Here is a 24,406-nt window from a genome sequence, read left to right as displayed (position 1 = left end):
TCAATCAAATTTATTGTATTCTAACATATTCTAACCCCAAACAACACTAGACAAGCCATTTTATACTTCAAAGCAATGTTTGTGGGTTCTTAGCCCATTTCGGACAAAATTTCAGCAAGTCTTTCTACACACTTCTAAACACTCTTCATGCATCTCTAGCATTTGTAATCAATTAAATTTATTGTATCTAGCATATTTTAACCCCAAACAACACTAGACAAGCCATTTAGTGTTGCTCTTGTAAACAACAGTTCTAGTAGATGTTTTTTGATTTATCGTTAACCGATTTGATTGTTGTATCCGATGTTGAACTATCCAGTTTCAAATTCGTGTATCTGACCTTTCCTGATGCTCTTCCTTAACCGGTTTAATTGTTGTGTAACCGTTGGGCCTCTAGCCCATGCCCTTTTGAGATTATATATAAAATTTCAAGGAAAAGTTGATGATGTGGCGCTGATGTGGCGGAAGGAGAATAAAGAAAATGTAACTTTATATATATATGTTCTATGTATTGCCAAGGATATCGTGCCAAAAATCCCACCCTCTTGCATTTGCAGCAATCTTTGCGTGAAACCAAGCTAAGCCATATTGAGCAAAATACAATTGCAAGCGACCATTGCGAGAGACACTATTGGCAATATCCCGACCAATATATTTGCTTTTGAAGACATCACATCAAAACATATGTGTAGATTATAGAATTTTGCACTGTTCTAGAGTTCCTTAAAATTTTAGTTCTGTTTTGTTATAGATTATATATTTCTAAAATATTATTCTACACTAACTCCAATTTAAACTAAAATAAAAGAAACAGTGTTTTAAAAACTATTGACTATATTAATATTATTTTATAATAAATATATTTATGACTCAATATCTCATTAATGTTCATGTTAATTTTTTCAAAGCTCGGTAAGAAAATAACTTAGTTAACGACTCAACGCACAATTAGTTTTAAAACTATTTTACTAAATAAAAAGAAGCTTTAATATCAAAATAAATTTTCATTATTTTGAAGCTAACTATTTTAGTGATTAAAATTTAACTTTATGTGATGTAAAACTCGAATTATGAGAAAAAAATATTATGGAAAAAATAGTAGCACAGAAACTAAAAGAACACTATTATTATTTTTAACTAGTATGAAATGAAATAACTCAAATTTGATGTATTATTTGATTGAAAATACAAAATAAATAAATATATATGTATATTTGACCTTCTTCTATTTTTTTTAAGTAGATGTATTAATCTTGGGGAATTCTCAGAAATAGCATGTTTTTATGTTTTTTGGTCACAAATACCACTAGGTTCAACAAATTCCATCCCTAACATTTTTCATTAACCAATATGATTAAATGCCCCTCTGATTATCACACCCAAACAAACACATCTCTCTCCATACACGACCTCGCCGTCGTCAGATTCTCTTCAAACCCTCACTGTTTACATCACGTCTCCTCTCTCTCCTCGATCAAAGAGATATGATTTCAGTGGTTTTCGGAATCTCATCGCGTCGCCGGTCTACTCGTCGGATTCTCTGTCGCCTCAATGGTATACTGTTTTCTAAGTCTGACTATGTCTCGATGTTTTGTGTTCTCTTTGCTTTGAATCGCCTCACCTTAGCCACCGTAATCCTTTCAATTCACCAACAGAAGCACTTTGCCTTGTTTTGCCTCGCCGTCTTTGTTTCGTTCTATCTCGTCTCCGTTGACTGTTTTCGCAGTTCATCTTCTTCCTCGATCAGTCTTCCCCACAGGACACTTCATCTTCCCCACTCCATCAGTCTTCCCCACATGATGTACACAAAATCAAAACATTATTCCTCACTAAATAGAGTAATTTGTGATACATTGAGGCAAAAGATAAATTAATAGATGTAAGAACTCATGTTTAAAAAATTAGAAAGGATTTCATGATGTTTAAGAAGCGTCTTTAATTTTAGGAAGGTACTCCTAAATTTGTGGTTTTAGGATGTGAACTCGAGAACTTATGGGCTTATCAGGTATTAGTGATAAGATTCAGCATGTGATGTAGTTACTAACATCATTCCCTTGAATTGGAGACAATAAAACCAAACCAAAACTGAATTGGAGACATTAATGGAATGTTTAAAGACTGTAGAAATTAGGAAAAACTAGAAAGGAGGAATGAATTATAAATTGATGTAATAAAATGAAAACAATATTCTAAAAAGGTCCTGGAAATGCAAAGGAAACTAAAAAATAACTATAAGAGCTCTAATGATTAATTGATGTATACATTAAAAGCTAAAACTTGAGAGGAGATTCAAACAATTAACAAGTCAAATCCTTTGCCATTAGCTCCCTTATTACTTGAGTGTAGATATGCTGGCACGAGTGTAGATATGCTGGCACGAGTGTAGATCTGTTGGCTCGAGTGAGAAGAGATCATCATGATCAAATCCTAACTTTCTAGATTGTATGAAACAAGTGCAAACAGATACCTAAATCTGTTAAATATACTTTAACATGAACCCTAAGATCTTAAACATCTTTATTAATCACATAATAGAATCATAGGGTTAAAGTAATACCTCCACTCATTGTAGTAATGATGCTTTCTTTAATGGTTCCTTGAAGCCTTCTTTAGTTTTCCTTTGAAGCTTTCTTGATCAATGGCTTGTAGTCTTGAAAAGAAACTCTTAAATCTTTTAAGTGGAAAATAAAGTTTCTCTCCCCTCTCCTATAAACCCTTTCTTTTAAGTGTTGTTTTTGTTCATGATAATTTTGATGGAGCAAGTCATCTATTTATAGGTGGGGAGAGGACCTCATTCCTCATTAGGGTTTTGCCTTCCAATTTAATCTCAACCATCCATCAAAGTAGAGATTAGGGCAATGGTGACAAGTGTGAGGACAAGTGTTCTTTTGCATGGTTCTCTTAACATAAGAATGACATGTGTCTTACCACTTGTCCATTTATGAACCAAAACATGACATGCAACTTAACACTTGTCCTCTTATTGTTCTTTAAATTCATTTAGGAATTAACTCCTTAATAACCAATTTTATTGCTTACCAAAATTTTATCAAAATATAATAATCCCAAATAAGAGACCAACTATTAGACCACATACATGGGTAAGAATAAATAATTTTCTTACATTCTCCCACTTGGTCGTTAGTCTCAATGGTTTTATTTGGAAATCATAAGGCCGGCATAATATGTTATATTTATTCATTTGGTCTTTCATAAGTGTCATGGCTAATCCTGTAATCAATGAGAGTCATGGCAGTCACACATCATTTTGCAACATGATTCCTTCCATGTACTACTGCATTAACTACTTTCATAAATAGACCATAAACATTATTTCATAAGTAGGAGTTATCTTTAATGGTCTCTTTTATGTCTATATATCTAAAGACGTATTCTGTTATCAATAATTCCAACAAACAATAATGTGTGCGCACGTTGGAAACAGAATATATAGAAGATGTAAAAGTCATAAGAGAGCTCTAATTCATGTCAAACATAGATTTAAAACATTAGCATACTACATAATCAAGTGTTATCCTCCAAACCCATAATTTCAGCATACTTCATAAATATCATAGGAGGTAACGCTTTCGTAAATATGTCTGCGATCATTAGCTCAGTGTCTATGTGTTTAATGACAAACTTTTCTCTTTTAACATTGAGTTCCATATGCTTGGCTCCTTTAGATATCCTATCATTCTTTGAGAAAAACATTGCAGCTTGATTGTCACAATAAAGAGTTAGAGGTTTGTCAATGAAGTTCAAACCCCCAAACTCTGACACGAAATTCTGCAATCATGTTCTTTGAATAGAAGCCTCATAACATGCTACATACTCAACTTCCATAGTGGATGTATAAATTAATTATGACTTCTGGCTTTTCCATGAAATGGCACCTCCGGAAAGGAGATACACATAGCCGAGAGTACAGTGCCTAGAATCTTGACATCCACCAAAATCTAAGTCTAAATATCCAACCATCGGTGGATGTGTTGATTTTCGATATGTCAACATGTAGTTTCTTGTCCCCTTTAGATATCTCAATACTTTTTTCGCAGCTTTCCAATGAGCAAGTCCTGGGTTACTTTGAAATCTACCCAACATTCCGACTGCATGGCTAATATCAGGTCGAGTACAGACCTGTGCATACATTAAACTTCCCACAAGAGATGCATAAGGGTACTTTGCATTTCATTATGTTCCATTTTGTTATGCGGACATTGCTTAAACCGTTCTTCTATAGCTGCTAGATAAGCCTTAGCTTTATCTACATTAGGAAGGGAAGTTTTAACATTGCTAGCTATTGTCATTCTTAAAAACATCATGCTCAATCTGTTCGCTTTCTCCCTAGCTTTATGGAGTGTCTTTTCTTCCTAAGTACTAATTATAGTTAAGGGATCTAGCTCTTCTTCACGAAGTGCCAAATCCATATCTAGTACTCCTAATGTGAACTAAACTTTCTCTTTCCATTCTCAGAAGTTGGTTCCAGTGAGGATTGGAACAGTGGAGACCATAGATGACAAATTAACAGGAAATGATGCTGCGATTTAGAGATATAACAAGCTTTTAATTGAGGTTCAAAGTTAAACAATACATTAACCACAATTATTGAAAGCATATGACGATAAATTATAATGCTCCTGTTGGTAGTCACTATAATATTTCATAAGGTCATAGCTTTCGAGAACTTTTCTTAAATGATGTATCAAATAAATTAAGCTATATGTGGGTATACTTAATTAACTCACATACAAACATTCTAATAATTTTTTTATCATGTTTGATGAAAACAGCCTACCTGTGGGTAGCTAATTAATACATAAACATATCAAAATTTCTTTTAAAATATTTGGCTTTTATGTGCAAATCATCATATGACAAAACCTATTATCGTGATATCAATTTCTTAATTATACACATTAAAAGAAACCAATTTCTTATCACTTTAAAAAATTTCTTTTAAAAACCGAAAGTTAAACTAATGCAAGTCTACAAATATCATAACTTTGCGGTTCTAATTTTCAGTTCCTTAAACCATAGATCTAGTATTCTTAATGGATTATTTAGATGTTCATAACCATAAGCTCTGATACCACATGTTAAACATACTTTAACATGAACCCTTAGATCTTAAACATCTATATTAATCACATAATAGAATCATAAAGACGGTTAAAGTAATACCTCCACTCATTGTAGAAATGATGCTTTCTTTAATGGTTCTGTGAAGCCTTCTTTAGTTTTCTTTTGAAGCTTTCTTGATCAATGGCTTGTAGTCTTGAAAAGAAACTCTTCAATCTTTTAAGTGGAAAATAAAGTTTCTCTCCCCTCTCCTATAAACCCTTTCCTTTAAGTACTGTTTTTGTTCATGATGATTTTGATGGAGCAAGTCATCTATTTATAGGTGGGGAGAGGACCTCATTCCTCATTAGGGTTTTGCCTTCCAATTTAATCTCAACTATCCATCAAAGTAGAAATTAAGGCAATGGTGACAAGTGTGAGGACAAGTGTTCTTTTGCATGCTTCTCTTAACATAAGAGTGACATTTGTCTTAACACTTGTCCATTTATGAACCAAAACATGACATGCAATTTAACACTTGTTGAAATAAAAGTCCTTCTGATACACTTATACAGAGGGATATAATGGTCATTGTATGCAATATTTAATGGTATTGCTCGAAAATTAATTAGTGTGTGGTGTTTTAGGAACCAAAACATGTTTTTATGGTATTGAAGGGTATTTCTCATTAATCTATATATAGTTATTTATCTTTTTTTTTAACAAATGACATAAGTTATAACCAATAACATAACCATAATAAGACTAGGTAGGATCAACTTTATAATTATTTCAATATAAAAATTTATGATAAGTATTTAATCAAAAATAGAGAAGAAAAATTAAGATAAATAACTTTAATAAAACATACCGCTTTATATATAGTTTTATATAATAACAAAATTTCGAATCTAACTCATATTTCTTTTTTTCTAATGAATGTTAAATTTATTCAAACCAAAAACACCTTTTTACAAATATATGCATCCTTTGTTTTTAGAGTTCTTAACCTTTTAACCTTTGAGTATAAACAATATTAGAGATTTTTTTGAATAAAAACTTGTCAACTTAGCTCCTTATCTCCAACCAGATACGTATTTAGTCTCTCCAATTTTGAGGGGTGGACACGCTTGAGGGACAAGAGGCGATGACGGACAACACTGTCGATGAATTTGATAAGGTGAATTGCAGGCTTTGGAGTTTCGCCATGTCGTCTGCAATTTCGTTCCGACCAAACTGTGTGAGCTGTAGCTTGGAAAACATATCTTAACAAGAAGCGAGTGGCAGTGGTGAAGGTTCGCCCAGAGAGAAGTGTGAGTATGTTCTCAAAGCCAAGAGCGAAATTGGATTGCATTAATCTCCGAGCCAAGTCTTCCCATATACTCCGTGAATATGTACATGAGAAAAACAAATGATCTCGATTTTCCCAATTATGAGAGCATAAAACGCAGCCTTAAGAGATTCCAACATTCCAAGCTTGCATTTTGTCTCCTGTAGTAAGCCGATTCAAATTGGCAAGCCAAGTGAAGAAATTGTATTTGGGCGTATCAGAGGAGAACCATACCCCTTTGAACCACGGTTGTGTCTGCCCCACAGTCTGGATTTGGGCCCAAGTTTCTTTTGTTGAGAACCTGGATATGTATTTGTATCCTTGATGACGCCACAAGGCGATATCATGCTCAGTGATCAAAGCTCTATTACGTCTAGTTCGTCTTCTATCTTAACGAGGAGAAGCATACGGCGGCGACGGCGATGTTGTCAACGGATCGCAGCTGCAACTGTTGCCGTAGATCGAACGCCAAGATCAATAAAACCGCGATGACCTAGAATTGCATGTAGCGGATCCAGAGGGAACCAAGAGTCAAAACCAGAAGGAAGTCTGGACCCAGCGAGCCTCATATTTCAGATGCGATTTATATATATTTACTTGTAGTTTTTCATTGTTTCTTCTTAATTACATTTACTCTAACTATAATATTACTAGATAAATTTTGCAATATTACTTGAGTCTATGCTGGCTGAGAGTGTTCCCAAGTCCCAACATAGCGTTGTTCGCTTTCGGAGACTCTTATTACGACCCTGGGAACGAACCGTTTCTCCTCCCCAAACCAAATGGCCTTACGGCAAATCTCGTGACGACACAAACAGCAAGTTTTCTGATGGATATTGTCCCCGACTTTATTGGTACGCTCTTACTACTCTAAGACAATCTCTATTGCATAATTTTTGTGGGTATATTCACATTAATTTTAATTATAAAATACTAATATTATATTATGAGTGTATTAAAAACAATAACAAACTTAATAAAAATGTTTTAGTAAATACACTTTACACATAATGTCTCATTTTTTTTGAAAACTTATTTTACAAAATCAATATTTCTTTTATTAATTATATGTTAAGACATTCTCCTGGTATAACTAATTAAGATGGTTTGTTAAAAAAAAAAAAGATGGTTTCGGATTTTGCTTTTTTTTTCTTGGTTCACGCATGCATTAATTAATTGGTATAAAAAAAATTAATATATAGTTTTGTGGAGTATATATTACTAAAACAAGATTTAGTATAACAGCTGAGCTGAGTTCATGTCTATTCGGAACGGAGTACTCCTACCGGCGTATAACTAGGACGCTGATATTAGCCGTGGAGCTAGTTTTGCTGTTGCCGATACTTCTATTTTTGAGACTCCGGCGGACACTGTAACTCTACTTTTGCCAAAAAAAGTAAAACGTAAAAGACAAAAAGTTATAAACGGGAAAAAAGTTATAGACGTTAGCTTTCTATTAACTTATAATGTAAAAAATTCATTTTATCTTTAAGTAAAAAATCAATTAAAAAAGTTAAATTGTTTTTAAATTTTTGGTGTGTTTATGTACACACTGGCTCATCAAGTGGATATATTCAAAACAATGAAATCAAGTTGGACCGACGATACATCAAACGATCATTGTTTATGATATACATTGGAACGGAAGATTATTTGCATTTCATCCAGACAAATCCCGGAACAGACACTTCTAAGCAGCAAACTTTTGTCTGTCAGGTCATTGCTCAATTAAGGAATGACATCAACGTAAGTTGTCAACAAACCAATATACATCGTTTAGTTTGACCACTTTATGTCCAACTGACTTACTAAATAATTGTAAATAATTGTAGACAAAATTTGGGGTTCAATTGCTAGCACCATTGGGCTGCTTACCAGTTGTGAGACAAGACTACAACACCGGCAACAATAGTTGTTACGAGCCACTCAACGATTTGGCCAAACAACACAACGCAAACATCGGTCCGATGCAAAACGATTTTGCTAAGTCCTCCGAAATTGACTAACGGTTTTTAGTTTGCTGTCTTTGATTTCTACGACGCCATTATTCGTAGAATACATAGACCTCTTAAATTCCGTAAGATCAATCCCTCGACCTGATACATATATTTCTAACAAATCAATTGTTTAATACTTGATATATATATGTAGGATTCTAGGATCAAACATATCGTGTTGCGGTGTTGGGACGCATCAAGCGTACGGTTGTGGAAAGGGAAACATCTACTTAAAGCTATGTGACTATCAACGAGCTTACCTCTTCTTCGACGGACGTCACAACACAGAGAAAGCGCAAGAAGAAATGGCACATCTTCTCTACTCAGCTAACACTAACGTGATCAAAACAATGAATGCACGTGAGTTTATTGTCTACCCAACCGGAGAGCAGATACGTGAGTATTACGAGGCTTCGACCCCTTCTCCCCCATCTTGTCACTTCAAATGTGTCTCAGTGACGAAAGCATAACCGAAGTAAACCGAGGTCGATTAAGATAGGGTTAAAAGAATGAGAATATAATAAGTGATCTTATTATTGTTAGTGGTTTGGATAGATTATGTAAAATCTTTGATTCATGTATATCTCCTATATTCTAAGATCTAGATAGCTCATCCTTAATATGTATAAATACTCATAACATCTTATGATAAAATACATGGAGAAAAATGTTTAAAGTATATTGTTTTTATAAGCTCTTGATTGGGACCTATCAATTGGTATCAGAGCCTTCATCTCGTTTTTGATCCGGACCACGTTGTGGTATCAATAGCAACCTTCATCCACTATTTATCTTGGTTTTGATCTGGACCATGCTTGTGGTATCAAAATCTAATTTTATCTTATTTTTCTGGTTTTGATTCGGACCAAACTTGTAGTATAAAACCCTATTTTTTATCTTCTTTTTTGGTTTTGATTTGGACCACATTTGTGGTATCAAAATCTATATTTTCAATACTAGAGAAAAAGAAAAAAAAAATAGTCACAGGAAGCTACCCTTTGATCGTTGATAAGCTATTCCGAGAAGACGACACAAACGGAGAAGATGGGAAGAAGCTACTCAAGAAGATGCACGAGCTTTCTCATGAACTTTGAGGACAAAGTTCTTTTGGAGGGTGGAATATTGATGAGAGCATAACCGAAGTAAACCGGTGTCGATTAAGATAGGGTTAAAAAGAATGAAAATATAATAAGTGATCTTGTTATTGTTAGTGGTTTGGATAGATTATGTAAAATCTTTGATTCATGTATATCTCCTATATTCTAAGATCTAGATAGCTCATCCTTAATATGTATAAATACTCATAACATCTTATGATAAAATATATGGAGAAAAATGTTTGAAGTCTATTGTTCTTATAAGCTCTTGACTGGGATTTATCATACTGCCAATTAAAAGAATGACTTTGAGAAAAATCTTTCGATATATATTATTAATATCGTCGTAATTCTGTTTATGCCGTCGAATAAATTGGTTCTGATCGATTGTCTTGATGTATATACTGTACTATGTTTTTTATATATATATTATGTTTCCTATATGGAAATTAAATAAAGAGATAATGTAATCTATACTGCAGTATAACCTTTGTAAATATTAGGAGAATACAAGTTTTCAAAGATTTCAACCATTTTGGTTATTATGGCATATTTGGAAAGCACGAAACAATTTGGTGTTTAATGGCTATCGTGAAAGTGCTTCGCGGACAGTTCTTCAGGCGCAAGGAGAAATTAAGGATTGGATTAGGATTACTTCTCACACAAATAACAGGGGTTCAAGTTCTACAAGATCAGCGGAAATTAGTCATGTATCTTCTCAATGGGTTCCTTCATCAGAGCATCCTTTTAAGTGTAACTTTGATGCGGGTTTTGACATTCATCATTCGAGATCTACTGCGGGATGGATTGTACGGAATCATTTGGGATCAGCGGTTGTTTGGGGATCTTCAAATTTGGGACATACAGACACTCCTTTGGAAGCAGAGACAAAAGCTTTGTTATCAGCTATTCAACAATTTTGGATTAGAGGTTTTCAAGATATATGCTTTGAAGGTGATTGTGAAACACTTATCAAAAATATTAATGGCCAATCAACTGATCATATTATTATTAGTTTAATTCGAGACATACACTTCTGGGCTGCGAAATTCTCTTCTATCACTTTCTGTTTTGTTAAAAGAACTTCTAATGGTGCTGCTCATAGTCTAGCTAAATATGGTTGTATTGATTGTAATTTTTACGCAAACTCTATTTCTCAGCCTGTTTGGCTTCAGAATCAACTTTGTATTGACTCTTTTACATCAATATAATTAATTTATTTGAGGAAAAAAAAAATAACCTTTGTAAATTGATATATTAATCTTTTTCTTTTTGGGTTTAAGTAGATGTACTAATCTATATATATAATCATTTATCTTTTTTTATACTTGTTTGAAATAAACTATTTATCTAACAAATGAAATAAGTTCAAACCAGCAACATAACCATACTTCAGCTGGACATCCCCAAACTTGGAGATGTGACAGACTAGGTTTCCAGCCTTTCCACAATTCAAAAGTGGTCTTAGGAACTGCTTTGCTGGGAACCCGATTTAAGATATAGACCGCGGTACGTAATGTTTCCATCCACAAGGATATAGGTAGGTTAGCATGACTCATCATGGATCTAACCATTTCCATATAAGTACGATTACGCCTTTCAGCTACACCATTCTACCATGGAGAACCAGGCGTTGTGTACTACGCATCATATTTGCCATAAAATTCACTACCTCTATCTGACCTTATGATTTTCACTTTTCTATCTAATTGCCTCTCAACTTCAATAATGAATGCTTGTACAATATCCACATATTGAGATTTTTCATGCAGCAAATATAGATAACAATAACGTGAATAATCATCGATAAAGGTAATAAAATATTTTTCTCCTCCAAAAGTTGGAACATCAAATGGTCCGCAAATATCTGTATGTATGATTTCAAGAAGCTGTGTACTTCTTGTGGCTCTTTTCTTAGTTTGTTTAGTTTGCTTGCCTTTAATGCAATCTATATACTCTTTTATGTTGGTAAAGTCAAGTTTCGAAATGACTCCATCTTTTACCGATCTTTTAATTCTTTCATAGGAAATATGTCCTAATCTTTTATGCCACAAGAAATATGAGTTATTAGTACATGTTTTATTTTTAAGTCTACTTTCAGTATGCAAGGAGAGATGTGTCTCATAAGGTTGATCAGCCAATTTTAACTTATAGAGACAATCAACTAATATTCAAGAACCAATTGGATTAGAGTTCAAGAATATATTATAACAACCATCTCCTTGAGTAGATTTAAAACCAGCCAAATCAAGTTTGCTTACAGAAACTAAACTACGGGAAATAGATGGAACATAAAGAGTCTGATATAAATCTAGACAAAATCCACCATCTAAAATGAGACGATAGGTGCCAATAGCTTCAACTGGAGCATTGTCTCGATTTCCCATCAGTAAGTAGTTTTCACTTGAATTTATGGTGTGGATCGTGAGGAATCCCTGTACAGAATTCGTTACATGTACATTAGTACCGCTATCAATCCACCAAGCTTTAGAAGAAACATGAGTAAGATTAGATTCGAAAAATCATACGTAAGCCATAGGATTACCTTTCTTTTCGAACCATTCTCTTCTTTTAGTTCAATCTTTTTCAAAGTGTCCAATCTTTTTCTTTGCCTTTTTCTTCGAATTAGCTTGATCGTGATCGTTCATTGTGGGTGATGCTCTTTGATGGCTCTTTTTATGCCTTTTCCCAACTTTAAGTCCAGCTCCTTGGACATAATGAGCAACTTTAATGCTTTCACGACCAAGTCTAGCCTCCTCTAGGACTAATTTATTAGTCAATTCATTAGATGTCCATCTTTCATCAATTGCATTATAATTGATCAGGAATGGTCCATACTGAGGAGGTAGTGAATTTAGGATAAATTGGACAAGAAAAGAATCGTCCACACTCATTCCTAAATTCTTTAATTTGGCCGCAAGGTTGGTCATTTCAATGCAATGTTCATGCATAGACCTTGTCCCATCATACTTATGGTTGTAAGATCTGCCACAAGTTTCCCTGCAAGGGATTTGTCTGCAGTCTTAAACCGTTCTTCTATAGCTGCTAGATAAGCCTTAGCTTTATCTACATTAGGAAGGGAAGTTTTAACATTGCTAGCTATTGTCATTCTTTAAAACATCATGCTCAATCTGTTCGCTTTCTTCCTAGCTTTATGGAGTGTCTTTTCTTTCAAAGTACTAATTATAGTTAAGGGATCTGGCTCTTCTTCACGAAGTGCCAAATCCATATCTAGTACTCCTAATGGGAACTCAACTTTCTCTTTTCATTCTGAGAAGTTGGTTCCAGTGAGGATTGGAACAGTGGAGACCATAGATGACAAATTAACAGGAAATGACTGCTGCGATTTAGAGATATAACAAGCTTTTAATTAAGGTTCAAAGTTAAACAACACATTAACTACAATTATTGAAAGCATATGACTATAAATTATAATGCTGCTGTGGGTAGTCACTATAATATTTCATAAGGTCATAGCTTTCGAAAACCTTTCTTAAATGATGTATCAAATTAATTAAGCTATATGTGGATATACTTAATTAACTCACATACAAACATTCTAATAAATTTTTTTATCATGTTTGATGAAAATAGCCTACCTGTGGGTAGCTAATTAATACATAAACATATCAAAATTTCTTTTAAAATATTTGGTTTTTATGTGCAAATCATCATTTGATAAAACCTATTATCGTGATATCAATTTCTTAATTATGCACATTAAAAGAAACCAAATTCTTATCACTTTAAAAAATTTCTTTTAAAAACCGAAAGTTAAACTAATGCAAGTCTACAAATATTATAACTTTGCGGTTCTAAATTTCAGTTCTTTAAACCATAGATATATTATTCTTAATGGAAATTAACTTAGCTAATCAAAAAAAAAAAAAAAACTCTCTCGAGGATGGCGTCGACTCTAGGGTTCGCCGTACAATGAGTAAAGGTTTCGATGGATTCAGTTGGGGTTTTATCATGGCTTTTTTGCGGTTGGGGCTAAGGATCTTATTGGTGAAAGGGGCGTAGGATGCTGGTTAATTTGGAGGTGGATATGGATCGGGATATGGGTGAGGCATGGGGATTCCGGATCATTGTTTATTTGGATTCGGTTTCTATATCGGGGGAAAAGAAGGAGATTTCTGGAGGTTAATAAGGCAAGGATACGTGATTCTTTTTATCAATGGGGGATGCGGGATTCCGATTTGGTGCTACAGGATCTTCGTTTACGGAGGATTTGTGCTGATGTGATTTCGGTGAATAAGGAAGATATGGGGCTGATTCGAGGCATCAAATGGGAAGATCTCATTAAATGGGATTTGTGCAATCAGTCTCACGCAAGGCAAGCGGTGGGGGATAAATTGGTTTCGGGGCTGAGATAGTCTTCACACCTTTTTCTCTACTTTTCCTCTTTGACGATTATCTTCCGACAATTTGCTCTCGGGTTTTGTCTGGTTTCTGTTACGATGTCGCAAGCTTCCTTAGTGAAAAACGGTGGGGCGGGGAAGAAGGAGACAGAGGTGGTTCCCAAACGGCGTGTCAAAGTTCCAGCTTTTGATAACACGGCGTTGATCGAGGGGTATGCGAAAACATATTATCAGGCGCTGCTTCAACCCAAGCAAGCAGGATATGAAGACTCTTCTCTTAATGTGTCCCAGGATCTGGTAGATCGAAAACAGGGTTGTGGGATCTGACTTGGGGTTGGGGAAATTCCAACTCAATTTTGAGAATCAAGAGGACATCTCTAAGGTGCTGTAAATGGAACCATTCCATTTTGATCACTGGATGGTGGCGATGGTGCGTTAGAGGCCATCGATTGATCCGGAGTATCCGTCTTCCATCACGTTTTGGATCAGGGTCATGGGCATCCCTTTGCAATTTTGGGCAGAGCCAACCTTTAGGAGCATTGGCGAAGCTTTGGGAAATGTCGAGGAGATCGATATTCACGGTGGCCGGGTGAAGGTGATTTTAAAACAGAGCTGGACTTTGGCAATTGTGTGGAGGTTCCGGTGACGCTGCGCTATGAATGGTTGTTTGGGCTCTGCACGCTATGCCATAGCCTCTGTCATGAAGAGGATGAATGTGAGAAGCTGATTGTTACAAGGGTGTGAATGCATTAAAGACAGTCAAAAATGCACAAGCTGTTCATGCTTTTAAGTCTACCAAATCTGAAAGTATAGATAATCCAACTCAAGTTGGTAGATTCATAAAACAAGAGGCATTATCAGAAGCCAAGCGTTCACAACCTTACACCTCTCCTACAAAACCCGATGAGGAAAAAGAATCAAAAGTTGTAGATTGAACCGAGGGTCTTCACACACCATGCACATCAAACACCCTATCAGATTCTTTTGAAGAGGCGCGTCATAAAACTTTAGATGGGGCACTTTCTGATTCGCAAACATTTTTAGAGAATGATGACAATTTCTCCCGTAAGAAAGGATGTTCCAAAAGGCTTGCATCCAACCAGCTTGATCCTTTTATTGGCAGTTCTATTGTCAAATGTATCATGCGTGGAGTGAAGCTATCCCCTAGAGCTTATGACCCTTTCCAAAAGGCTGATGCTTCTAAAATGAATGCATTACTTGACTATATCAAGCGTGAAGTGTAAGTCCCAATTGCAAATTTCATTTCCCTTTTTGGATTTGGAGTTCACTACTCTAATGGCTGGTGCATTAATGGCCTTTTACTATAGGGAGGATCCAAATACCACAGACTTTGCAGCTTCCAATTTTTACTATAAGATTCTGACACCCAAGGAGATGTGGCCAGAAGATAAACCAAAATTTGGGTGGCTGATGAACTTGGTAATATTCTTAACCATGTATTATTTTTTTTTCTGACTTCATGTATTATCTTTCTTATGGTCTAATATTCTTGTAAATTAGATTCACTAACTTGTGTTACATCCACATATTTGCAGCATTTGTGTCCTATAATGCAGATGCTCCGTAATAGGTCTATGGAAGAAGTCACCCCTTACAAATAAAAAAGGATTACATGTTTGGATCCATGGTTTGTTAATCAATAGTCACATGATTACAAATGGTTTGTCACTGAAAAGGATTGGTCCTTTCCCCCCGAATATTTCAAGGTTTACGAGGGGACTTCAAAGAAATACGGTGTTACTAACAAGAAATGGGTTGATGATGTGGATATTTTATATCTCATGCACAACTACAAGGGAGGGCATTGGGTTGCTTGCGAGATCGACTTAGTTGGGAGGCGTGTGAGGATATATGATAGGATCATCAGCTGCTCCACTAAATAACAAACGTTTGAATCATGCAAGCACTACACTAAGATGATTCCACTGCTTATGCAACACTTTGCTCCCTTGGATGAGAAGAAAAAGATGGGTGCCAACTCATTTTGCTCTTAAGTACATTGAATGTCTTGCATTAGGGATTAAGTTCGATGGCCTATGTGATGCGGCGATGCCAGCTATTCGTTTATAGCTTGCAGCGGATATGTTTCACGAAGTTCCCAATACAGATTGTTTCATTCAAATGACAGATGCATGTGATCGTATTGGACACACATCGGAAGTCGAGTTCGTCAAGGAGACGAAGGTGAACTGAGGCTGTTAGGGCTATTTAATTATTTTTTGGTTCAAGTGGTTGGTTACTCAGGGAAGTAGGTGGTCGTGGCTGTTGTACAACTTTTTGGTCAGCCCACATTTCCATTTGTCTAGGTTAATTGGCAACTGTAATTTTTTGTAAATTGTATGTACTCGTAACGATTTTATGTCACCGTAATATCTTTGTAACAAGCCTTCGTTAATACATTAGTAGGAATGGCAATAAATATTATGCATTTCATAGCTTCTTCGCATCAAACACAAAACATACATTAGTAGGAGAATAAGATAGTCACATTGTCATTACATTCTCAAACACAAAACATACATTAGTAGAAAATTAAGATACTACAATGACATTACATTACATTGTTTAAACATGAATTTCATAAACTACAAACGTGGTACAACTACTAACATTGAGTTAAGAAAGATACCAAACTAAGTCATTTCATTGAAGGTGGTGGCATAAGTAAAGGCAAAGCAATCTCGCAAATGTCTAAGGATGAGAAATGCTGGAGAAGACATTGCGGAGGTTGAAGCCCAAAATGGAAAAATCCTTCGAAAACGCGATTACCAGTTGGCCCTATTTCCCTTATGAGACTTTCCACCGTATCACCAACCGCGATACCTTCAGCTAGACATGTCAGTTTCCCTAAAAAAAAGTTAGTAATATTTAGCCCATCCTCTAAGCTGCCACAGAGGATAAGAAATATCTCATATGCAAACTTAGCATAGCTGCTATCTGGAGCAGCTTCCCCTAACAAATTTAGAGTTTCTTGCGTTGGACCTACCTGAACAAACCTCCGGATAGCTTCAACAAAATGGGCAGTACTGTTTTCGGCGTCCACACATGCGAGAAGGAATGGTTGGTACCCAGAAGATTCTCTAGCAAGTGTACCATTAATGATGAACTCATCAACATCAACCTTTGCAAGCACTTCTGGAGAGTACAGAATGGAATGAAAGAACTTCCCAGCAGAGATAAACGGACCAAGATGTCGAAATCCTTGCTTTCCAACACGCCGAACGATGTCCATAAGGAGTGGCTTTGGTATGTATGCCATTCTCAAAGCACAGAAAACCCTTTCAAAAGGTGAGTTCTCTCTCTCGCCGATGTGAAGAAGGAAGAGGCGATGGAAGATGAGAAGATGAGAAACCCTAGCCTTTTTGGAAGATGAGAAGGTCCACCAAGAATTGCAAGATAAAAGGCACAATAAGAATTGCACAACTAAAAGGCCCAACAACAATTGCAAGTTAAAAGGCCCAACAAAAATTGCACAACTAAAAGGCCTACGTTTGAATATTAATTACAAGGCCAAATTTGTTATTTAAACTTGTAATAGATAATAAGGCCCAATTACAATACAATTACTTTATAACATAGGTTCAAAATACAATTAAAACGTAAATATCCTCTTTATCGTGACTTACTTCATTCAAGTTCTTCTTTTCCTAAACATTACAAAACAAACGAAAGACAAAGTTCATAAAAACATAAACATAATCAACCTTTAAGACAAGTTTTGCGATTGTGACAAACTTCATTACATCGAGAGCAAGCATGTTATTTCCTTTGTCTTCGACCAGCCATCGCATCCTCTAATGGACACTTTATTCGTGACAACTTTGGACGCCCCGACTGAGTCCTTACAAAAGGAGGCTTCACAAGTTTAGTGGCTACCTGATTAGGGACCGGTATTGATGCATCCCTTGGCATTACAGACTTTGCATACCCGTGACATAAGTAATCTGATCGATAATAGGGATGGCAATGTAAAATTCTTGAGACCTTACCTTTTTCTACAGCTGCGATCGCATGGTCACAAGGTATCTTCTCAAGGTCAAACCGGCGACATGTACATGTTTTTTGGGCTAGGTTGACAACATTTACGGATGTCCCAAAATGAACTTCATAATGGTGAGGATCTATCTCTTGCACATTCATTTTACTAGACCTGTGATATATAAATAACTCGTGTGAATTAGTAAACAAATGAAAATAATAAACAAGTTCTTATGTTTAAAAGGTTCTGATTGAACATACCTCTAATAACTTCTCAACCCCACTTGTAAGTGTTGTAGTCATCCGTGTTGCTTGTTTTCGTCGTATAGCAAACCAACGGGTTACTGTAGACCTGATAAAATCTAATAGGTAGAGAATTGGGTACTTTCTTGCAGTGTTTATCACTCGGTTAATGGATTCAGCGATGTTGCTAGTCGTGAAATTGTACCGATCTCTAGGAATGTGGAATCGAGTCCACATACTTAGATCAGCACGTTGTAAGTAATTTTGGAGCTGCGGGTTAAGTGCACCTATTTGCTGAAAGTATCCATTAAACTCCTCAAGACGGAAAGCACGAGCTGCCTTCTTGACTAAGCTAAATGTCTCACTTTCTCTAAACTTAACGACAATGTTCTTGTGGAGATGGTACGTGCATATACCACGTCTAGCAAGAGGGAAGACATTTCCAATTGCTTTTCCTATAGATTTATGTCTATCTGAAATTATAGCAAGGCCTTCATCATCTGGAATTACTATACTTAACTGTCTAAAAAACCATTCCCTTACCTCATCATTCTCACTCTCAACAATAGTAAAGGCTATGGGGATGATGTTGAAATTCCCATCTTGTGTTGTGGCTGATAGAAGGGTACCTAGATATGTACCTTTCAAGAATGTACCATCAACTACAATCACTTTCCTCATGAAAGGAAATCCAGAAATACTAGCATCAAACGCTATAAAGACATACTTGAACTTGTCTTCTTCATCAACCTCGAGCCGTGTAAAGGTTCCTGGATTTGCTCGCAGAATCCTATATAAGTAAGAGGGAAGATTCTCATACCCATGTTCAGATGTTCCATGAACTAGTTTTCTAGCACACTTCGGAGTATGATGTGATTTCCAATAGTCAGCCTACACATTAAGGTTTCATATCAACAACAGAATGAACAAGAAAAAGGAAGTCCATTTCTTTAAACAATTCACAACTTCACAAGTTTACCTGTAAGCCAAACCGTAGATAGAGAGCATCTTCCACATGCTTTGGTATGACACCATCTCCAACACAACCAACAAAATCTTTGTACAACTTCCCTAATATATCTGGAGTAGCTTGTCGGGTGCGTCCGCCACGTTCAGTGACAGAACAAGTGTGCTCTTTTACAGATATCAGGAATATGTAAGACATGTGAATCTCCAATCGTAGAAGCTCTCACGCGCCATTGACATCCTTCAACCCAACACTTAAAAATATACAAATCACGCCTAGATCGATCGACATCAAAATCAAATTGCTTTAGAAGAGTTAGGATCTTCAATCTGTTTTCTAATGCTTCTCTTGACTGATATTGTTGTCCTACACCAATATCAACATCACCAAATTCCAAATCGATAGACTCTTTCAAAGGCTTGACCATCTTCGTTGGAATGGGTTTTCTTCTTTTCTTTAAACAATTATCACTCTCATCTTCTTCTTCTTCTTCTTCTTCCTCCTCTTCTCTTGATAACTTTTAATACAAACCAAAGTTGTCAGCACCAGAGCTAGCACCATCGCTATCATCACAACAGTCATACCTCAAATCATCGTCCTCATCGTCGATATCCACCGGATCACAATGTTCTGTTTTTGCCCCAACTCCTCTATCCTCATACTGGGTCGGATTGATAGAAGATGCTTCATTGGCAGCTTTCTTATCCCACTTATCATCCTCAAATGTATTTCGCCTCTTTTGATTCTTCTTATATTGACTAGCTCCTTCAACCTCTGCCTCCACTGTTCCCTTTATGTTGCTATCAACATTCACCTCAACAAATTCTTCAATCTCCACACAAAGACGCTCGCTCTCACACTTCCTCATAAAACCGTCAAATTATCGCTGATTGCATACAAAAACGGGAGGTGTATCTCCTGAAATCTTGTGCATCTTCTTTCTTAACTTATAACTTAATTGAATATGACATACATTCCGATCGATTTCGAAATCTTCGTGTACCATTGCCACAAAATCCTTATATGAGCTTTCCTTCCTACCATAGATGACCCTCGAACCTCTCCTATCATCAACACAAAATTCCCACTTCTTCTTCACTAATTGCCACTTCCCACACACTATAGATATATCCTCCATAGATCAAAACTTTCTAATTAGTTGAGATTATAGCAAGTTAAAGATAAAAGATCAAACTATCTCGGATTCGATCTCCAAATTTTTTTTTCTTTTTTAATCTTCTTTTTCCGATTTAGGTTGAGGAAGAAGATAAAAATTAAGGACAATTTTGACAATTCCCATGTGAAGTTCTCATTTGACCTAATTGTTAAATAGTATTTGTCTACCACTCTCCGTTTTATCTACCACCACACTTTCTATAGCTCTGTCATCTTTTGTACATTGCGGTAGCTAATAAATCTATCGCAACTATGGCCGATAACTCTGTCAGATGTCGGATTAATCTGTCACTTACATATCTCTGCCATCACTACTTAAAAACTCTGCCGTTTATATCTGTGGCTAATATAATTATCTGCTTTCAAGTTTTATAAATCTGTCATTTATAAATATCATCCTCGTAACATCTGTCATTAATATATATATCTGCCACCACAGCCAATATCTCTGCTATTTTACTCTACCAACTATCCATTACTCTACCACCATTAAAATTAATCTACCATATTTATCTGTTAGTCCTTCATACATTTGCCATACTTTAAAACTCTGCTACAACACATAAACATATCTGTCACATTTATCTATCCGCATTTATATATCTATTTCATTTGTCTATCTAAAATAAAATTATGTCTAATATATCTGCCGTAAAAATTTGTCTGCCATAACTGCCATCTGAGTACCGGGAGTTTTTCCCCCCAAAACTTCTAAATTTTCTCCTCAAAACGCTGACGTGGCTTTAAATTATAATGGCAGTGTGGTAATATTTTTCATCCCCTCTCACATACAAATGGGCACTTTTGCCTTTTAATTTTTTTTTCAAACACACTCCAATCTAGTAATTATGTAAGTTATATGGGCTGTTTGAGTCATTTTCCCATAGTTTTATCACCAACCAATTTAGCCACTAAAGCATTGTAGTTAATAAGTGAAAATTTTAATATAAATATTCAAGGGGTGTCAGATGACCCCCTTTCTTCTACGTGGGTCTGCTACTGATACCACGTGTCAACACACACTATTATTCGTGCATACCGGATTCTTTGTGCCTCTAACATTTCCTCCCTCCACATTTTACTCGTGCATACATGATCCCTCATGCCTAGGCACTTCTTCCATGCATTTCTTATTTGTTGACTTATCAGCCATCCTGACCTATCTGCATCCCGCGTCCATAGGCCACCATACAACTGTAAAATCTCTTTTTACAAGACTCTACGCGGTTCATCCGCACCATCGTGCCTTTATCACATTATTTCCTCTTATTTTTACAAAATATTATTTTTACAAAATAACATGAATTTCACTCAAACACATCATCATCAAACAACACACATTCCTTTTCTATACTCATTTTTGTTATAATTTTTACTATAGATAATATATGTTGGTGTCGGATCTTGAACCGGAATCCCGGATCCATAGAGAAATCAGCCATTTCAGATACCTAGTTTTTCCAGTATGGACCCACCCACACATTCGTCCATATCTATTGAACCGCCTAGAACATAAGCGATTGCAATCGTGAACGCGCTTTGTAACGCTCTTTTTGGATCAGACTTCTCTAATCCTAGCTCAAATCTGTATGAAACATTCAAAATAACTTCAAAGACTTAATGAATAACCAAAATCTCGCGTTTGTAACAATGTACATTCTTATAATAGGAATATATATATATATATATATATATATATATATATATATATGTGATAGCTAAAGAGGTTTCATATAACTTTTCTGTTTTTGTAATAATTTTTTTTCTGTTTGTTAGCATTCTCTAATATAATTTGTTTGTTGGACCATAAGGTTGTACAGCTAACGCGGTTTACGAATATCTCCGGCGTGATGAAAGTACTCCTAGTTTGATGTTTGGAAATTTTTTAGAAGTTGTCACAAATTTTTTCAGAGATGAATAAGAATGCCTACTCGATATTGGAGAGATACGTGAATTTTCCAGAATAATAGGAAGCATGGACTGTGGAAGAATTTCTCCACCGCGTGGTAAGGGCAATACACTCGTGGATCAGGAAAATCCACAAGCATTTTAGAGGTTGTAGTGTCACATGATTTTTGGATATGACACTCTTTTTTTGGAGCTCAAGGTACCTCAAACGATATCAATGTACTTGATTGCACTATAAAAATATAGGTATCTTATTATCTGAATAACGCTATCTTACGATTGTATAGCGTTTTTATAACCGCTATTTCTGCGTCTGTCCTCATAGGTTAGACACTTTAGATAGCGGTTTTTCTCTATGCTATTGTATTGTAATATATAATAGTGCTTATTTGTCTGCAATTAAATAATTTATAATAGCGTGTCTCTTTTGTCATTATTTACCTTTTTAAACGATTTCAATTTTCTATTTAAAATATATAAATAGCATTTATAAAAGTGTAATTATCTGAACGTATTATATATTAAATATATATCTATATTAACATTTTTGCAGCAACATATGAAAAAAAAATCCTGGACTTCACACTTATTTACAGACAATGCCACTTGGTATAAATTCTTTAAAAACAAAAAATTAAGACACCCATTTATTTCTCTGCAATTGTTACCTGCATGGTTATTGAAAATAAATGCCCAACATACAAGTCTCAGAAAGTAAAAGTGTAAATAACTACAAGGCCCATACGTATAGAGTTAATAATACGTTTATGTCTTAGTAGAGCATTTCACGAATATCATGATCCCTATAATTACGCATTCTGTGCTCAAACTATATTGATTCGCAAAAATATTATGCATTAATTTAGCTAACCCGTATTTAGAATCATTTTCGAAGCCTAAAAATCTTAAACACATTTGAATATATAACAATTAAAAGGGATTTTAAACGCTTATAGAAACTACAAAGATTGCATGATAGAATCAAATCAATTATGCTTCGTATATGCCACCGATTACGCATATCATCATAATCCTATATTCACTTTTTTCCTTTCGATCTTAACAACCTACTAACCTCTATGATCTACTATAAATATGTAGTGAAAAGAAAACAGAAGCACACTCACTCACACACATCCCAAGCATTACAGAAATGGCGGCATCGTTTGCTTTCCTCAAAGATGTAAGACCATACAAAACGGCATGGCGTGTTCAGGTTAAGATGCTACATTCGTGGCGTCACTACACGCAGAACACTTGTGAAACATTGGAGACGGTTCTCTCTGATGAACTGGTAAGGAAGAAACTAATTTCATACTCACGCTTCCATGTTTTATATTTTCTATCATGGTTATGACGATTTTATTAACGTTCTTACTTAATGCACTATAGGGTAAGAAGATACACCTACCGTGAGGAAAGATTTGGTCAACCTTTATGTGAACAGGCTGCACGTTGATGACTGGGTTTTCATTGACAACTTTGGTCTAAGCTATGCTAACGGCCAATTCAGACCAACCAGCCATCTTTTTATAGTGATGCATTGTGACCCCAAATCTGATTCTTGCTTTCTGTCGTTGGCAAAGTATCAGAAGATACAAAGTGGAGAACTCAATCCACATATGTTGGTTGGTAAGTTTCTCTATATATATCATTGCATTTATATAGTATCAACATTAAGCAACAACAAACGATGTGTAGTTTATGCAATATTATATGGGCTAATAACAAATCTATTTAACCCGCGTGTGTACCTCTTTCATGATGCAGATGTACAATTAAATCGAATTTCATTTTGGTTTAACAACTGTACTGAGATTCATCTTTCCTTCCTACTATTCTAAAATAATGACGAAAACTACCAAATAAACACAAACACCAAACAAACCAATTCAACGAAACTAAGCTACGAGTTTTTTAGAGAATCTAACCTCAGTCGGACAATGTCTTACGTTCCATGTATAGGTGCCATTACACTCTACATGTTCCATATAGGTTAGTCAGCAATATGTTTTTCTGCAGCTGCAATGCAAGATTAAACCAAAATTCTCAGAACTTTCATATTTTCGCATATAAACTAAATTCGGAAAGTATACAACCAGATATTTATAAAGACTGAATTACTTAATATTGTCAAAATCTGGTCTTCTATAGACGTTCATGACTTTGTGTTATGTTTTTAGAAAAACACTTCTATATTTAAAATGATTCTAAATTTAACCGTACAACAGAAAATACTACAAATAAAACAGGCTCCAAATGAAAAC

At 35.4% G+C, this 24,406-nt stretch overlaps 1 protein-coding gene, 1 long non-coding RNA gene and 1 pseudogene across 2 annotated transcripts; 2 read left to right on the top strand and 1 right to left on the bottom strand.

Moving 5' to 3' along the window:
- Positions 1-6,208: 6,208 nt before the first annotated feature.
- Positions 6,209-8,858, top strand: LOC17874454 (annotated as a pseudogene).
- A 4,530-nt stretch (positions 8,859-13,388) lies between these two features.
- On the top strand, positions 13,389-16,302 carry LOC111829031. Its single transcript, XR_002832614.1, has 3 exons — positions 13,389-15,086; positions 15,175-15,286; positions 15,403-16,302. It is a non-coding gene; the product is annotated as an uncharacterized LOC111829031 (long non-coding RNA).
- A 1,192-nt stretch (positions 16,303-17,494) lies between these two features.
- On the bottom strand, positions 17,495-18,769 carry LOC111829046. The gene is made up of 3 exons (XM_023777680.1): positions 18,198-18,769; positions 17,857-18,017; positions 17,495-17,514 (listed from the first exon to the last, which is right to left on the bottom strand). The coding sequence occupies exons 1-3, from the start codon at positions 18,767-18,769 to the stop codon at positions 17,495-17,497; spliced, it is 753 nt and encodes a 250-aa protein (XP_023633448.1).
- Between the last annotated feature and the right edge of the window lie 5,637 nt (positions 18,770-24,406).

Source organism: Capsella rubella, unplaced genomic scaffold (genome assembly GCF_000375325.1).
Source record: "Capsella rubella cultivar Monte Gargano unplaced genomic scaffold, Caprub1_0 scaffold_25, whole genome shotgun sequence".
In the NCBI taxonomy this organism is placed as follows: Eukaryota; Viridiplantae; Streptophyta; class Magnoliopsida; order Brassicales; family Brassicaceae; genus Capsella; species Capsella rubella.
The sequence above is the reverse complement of the archived record's forward strand: the minus strand, read 5'-3'. Positions and strand labels throughout refer to the sequence as shown.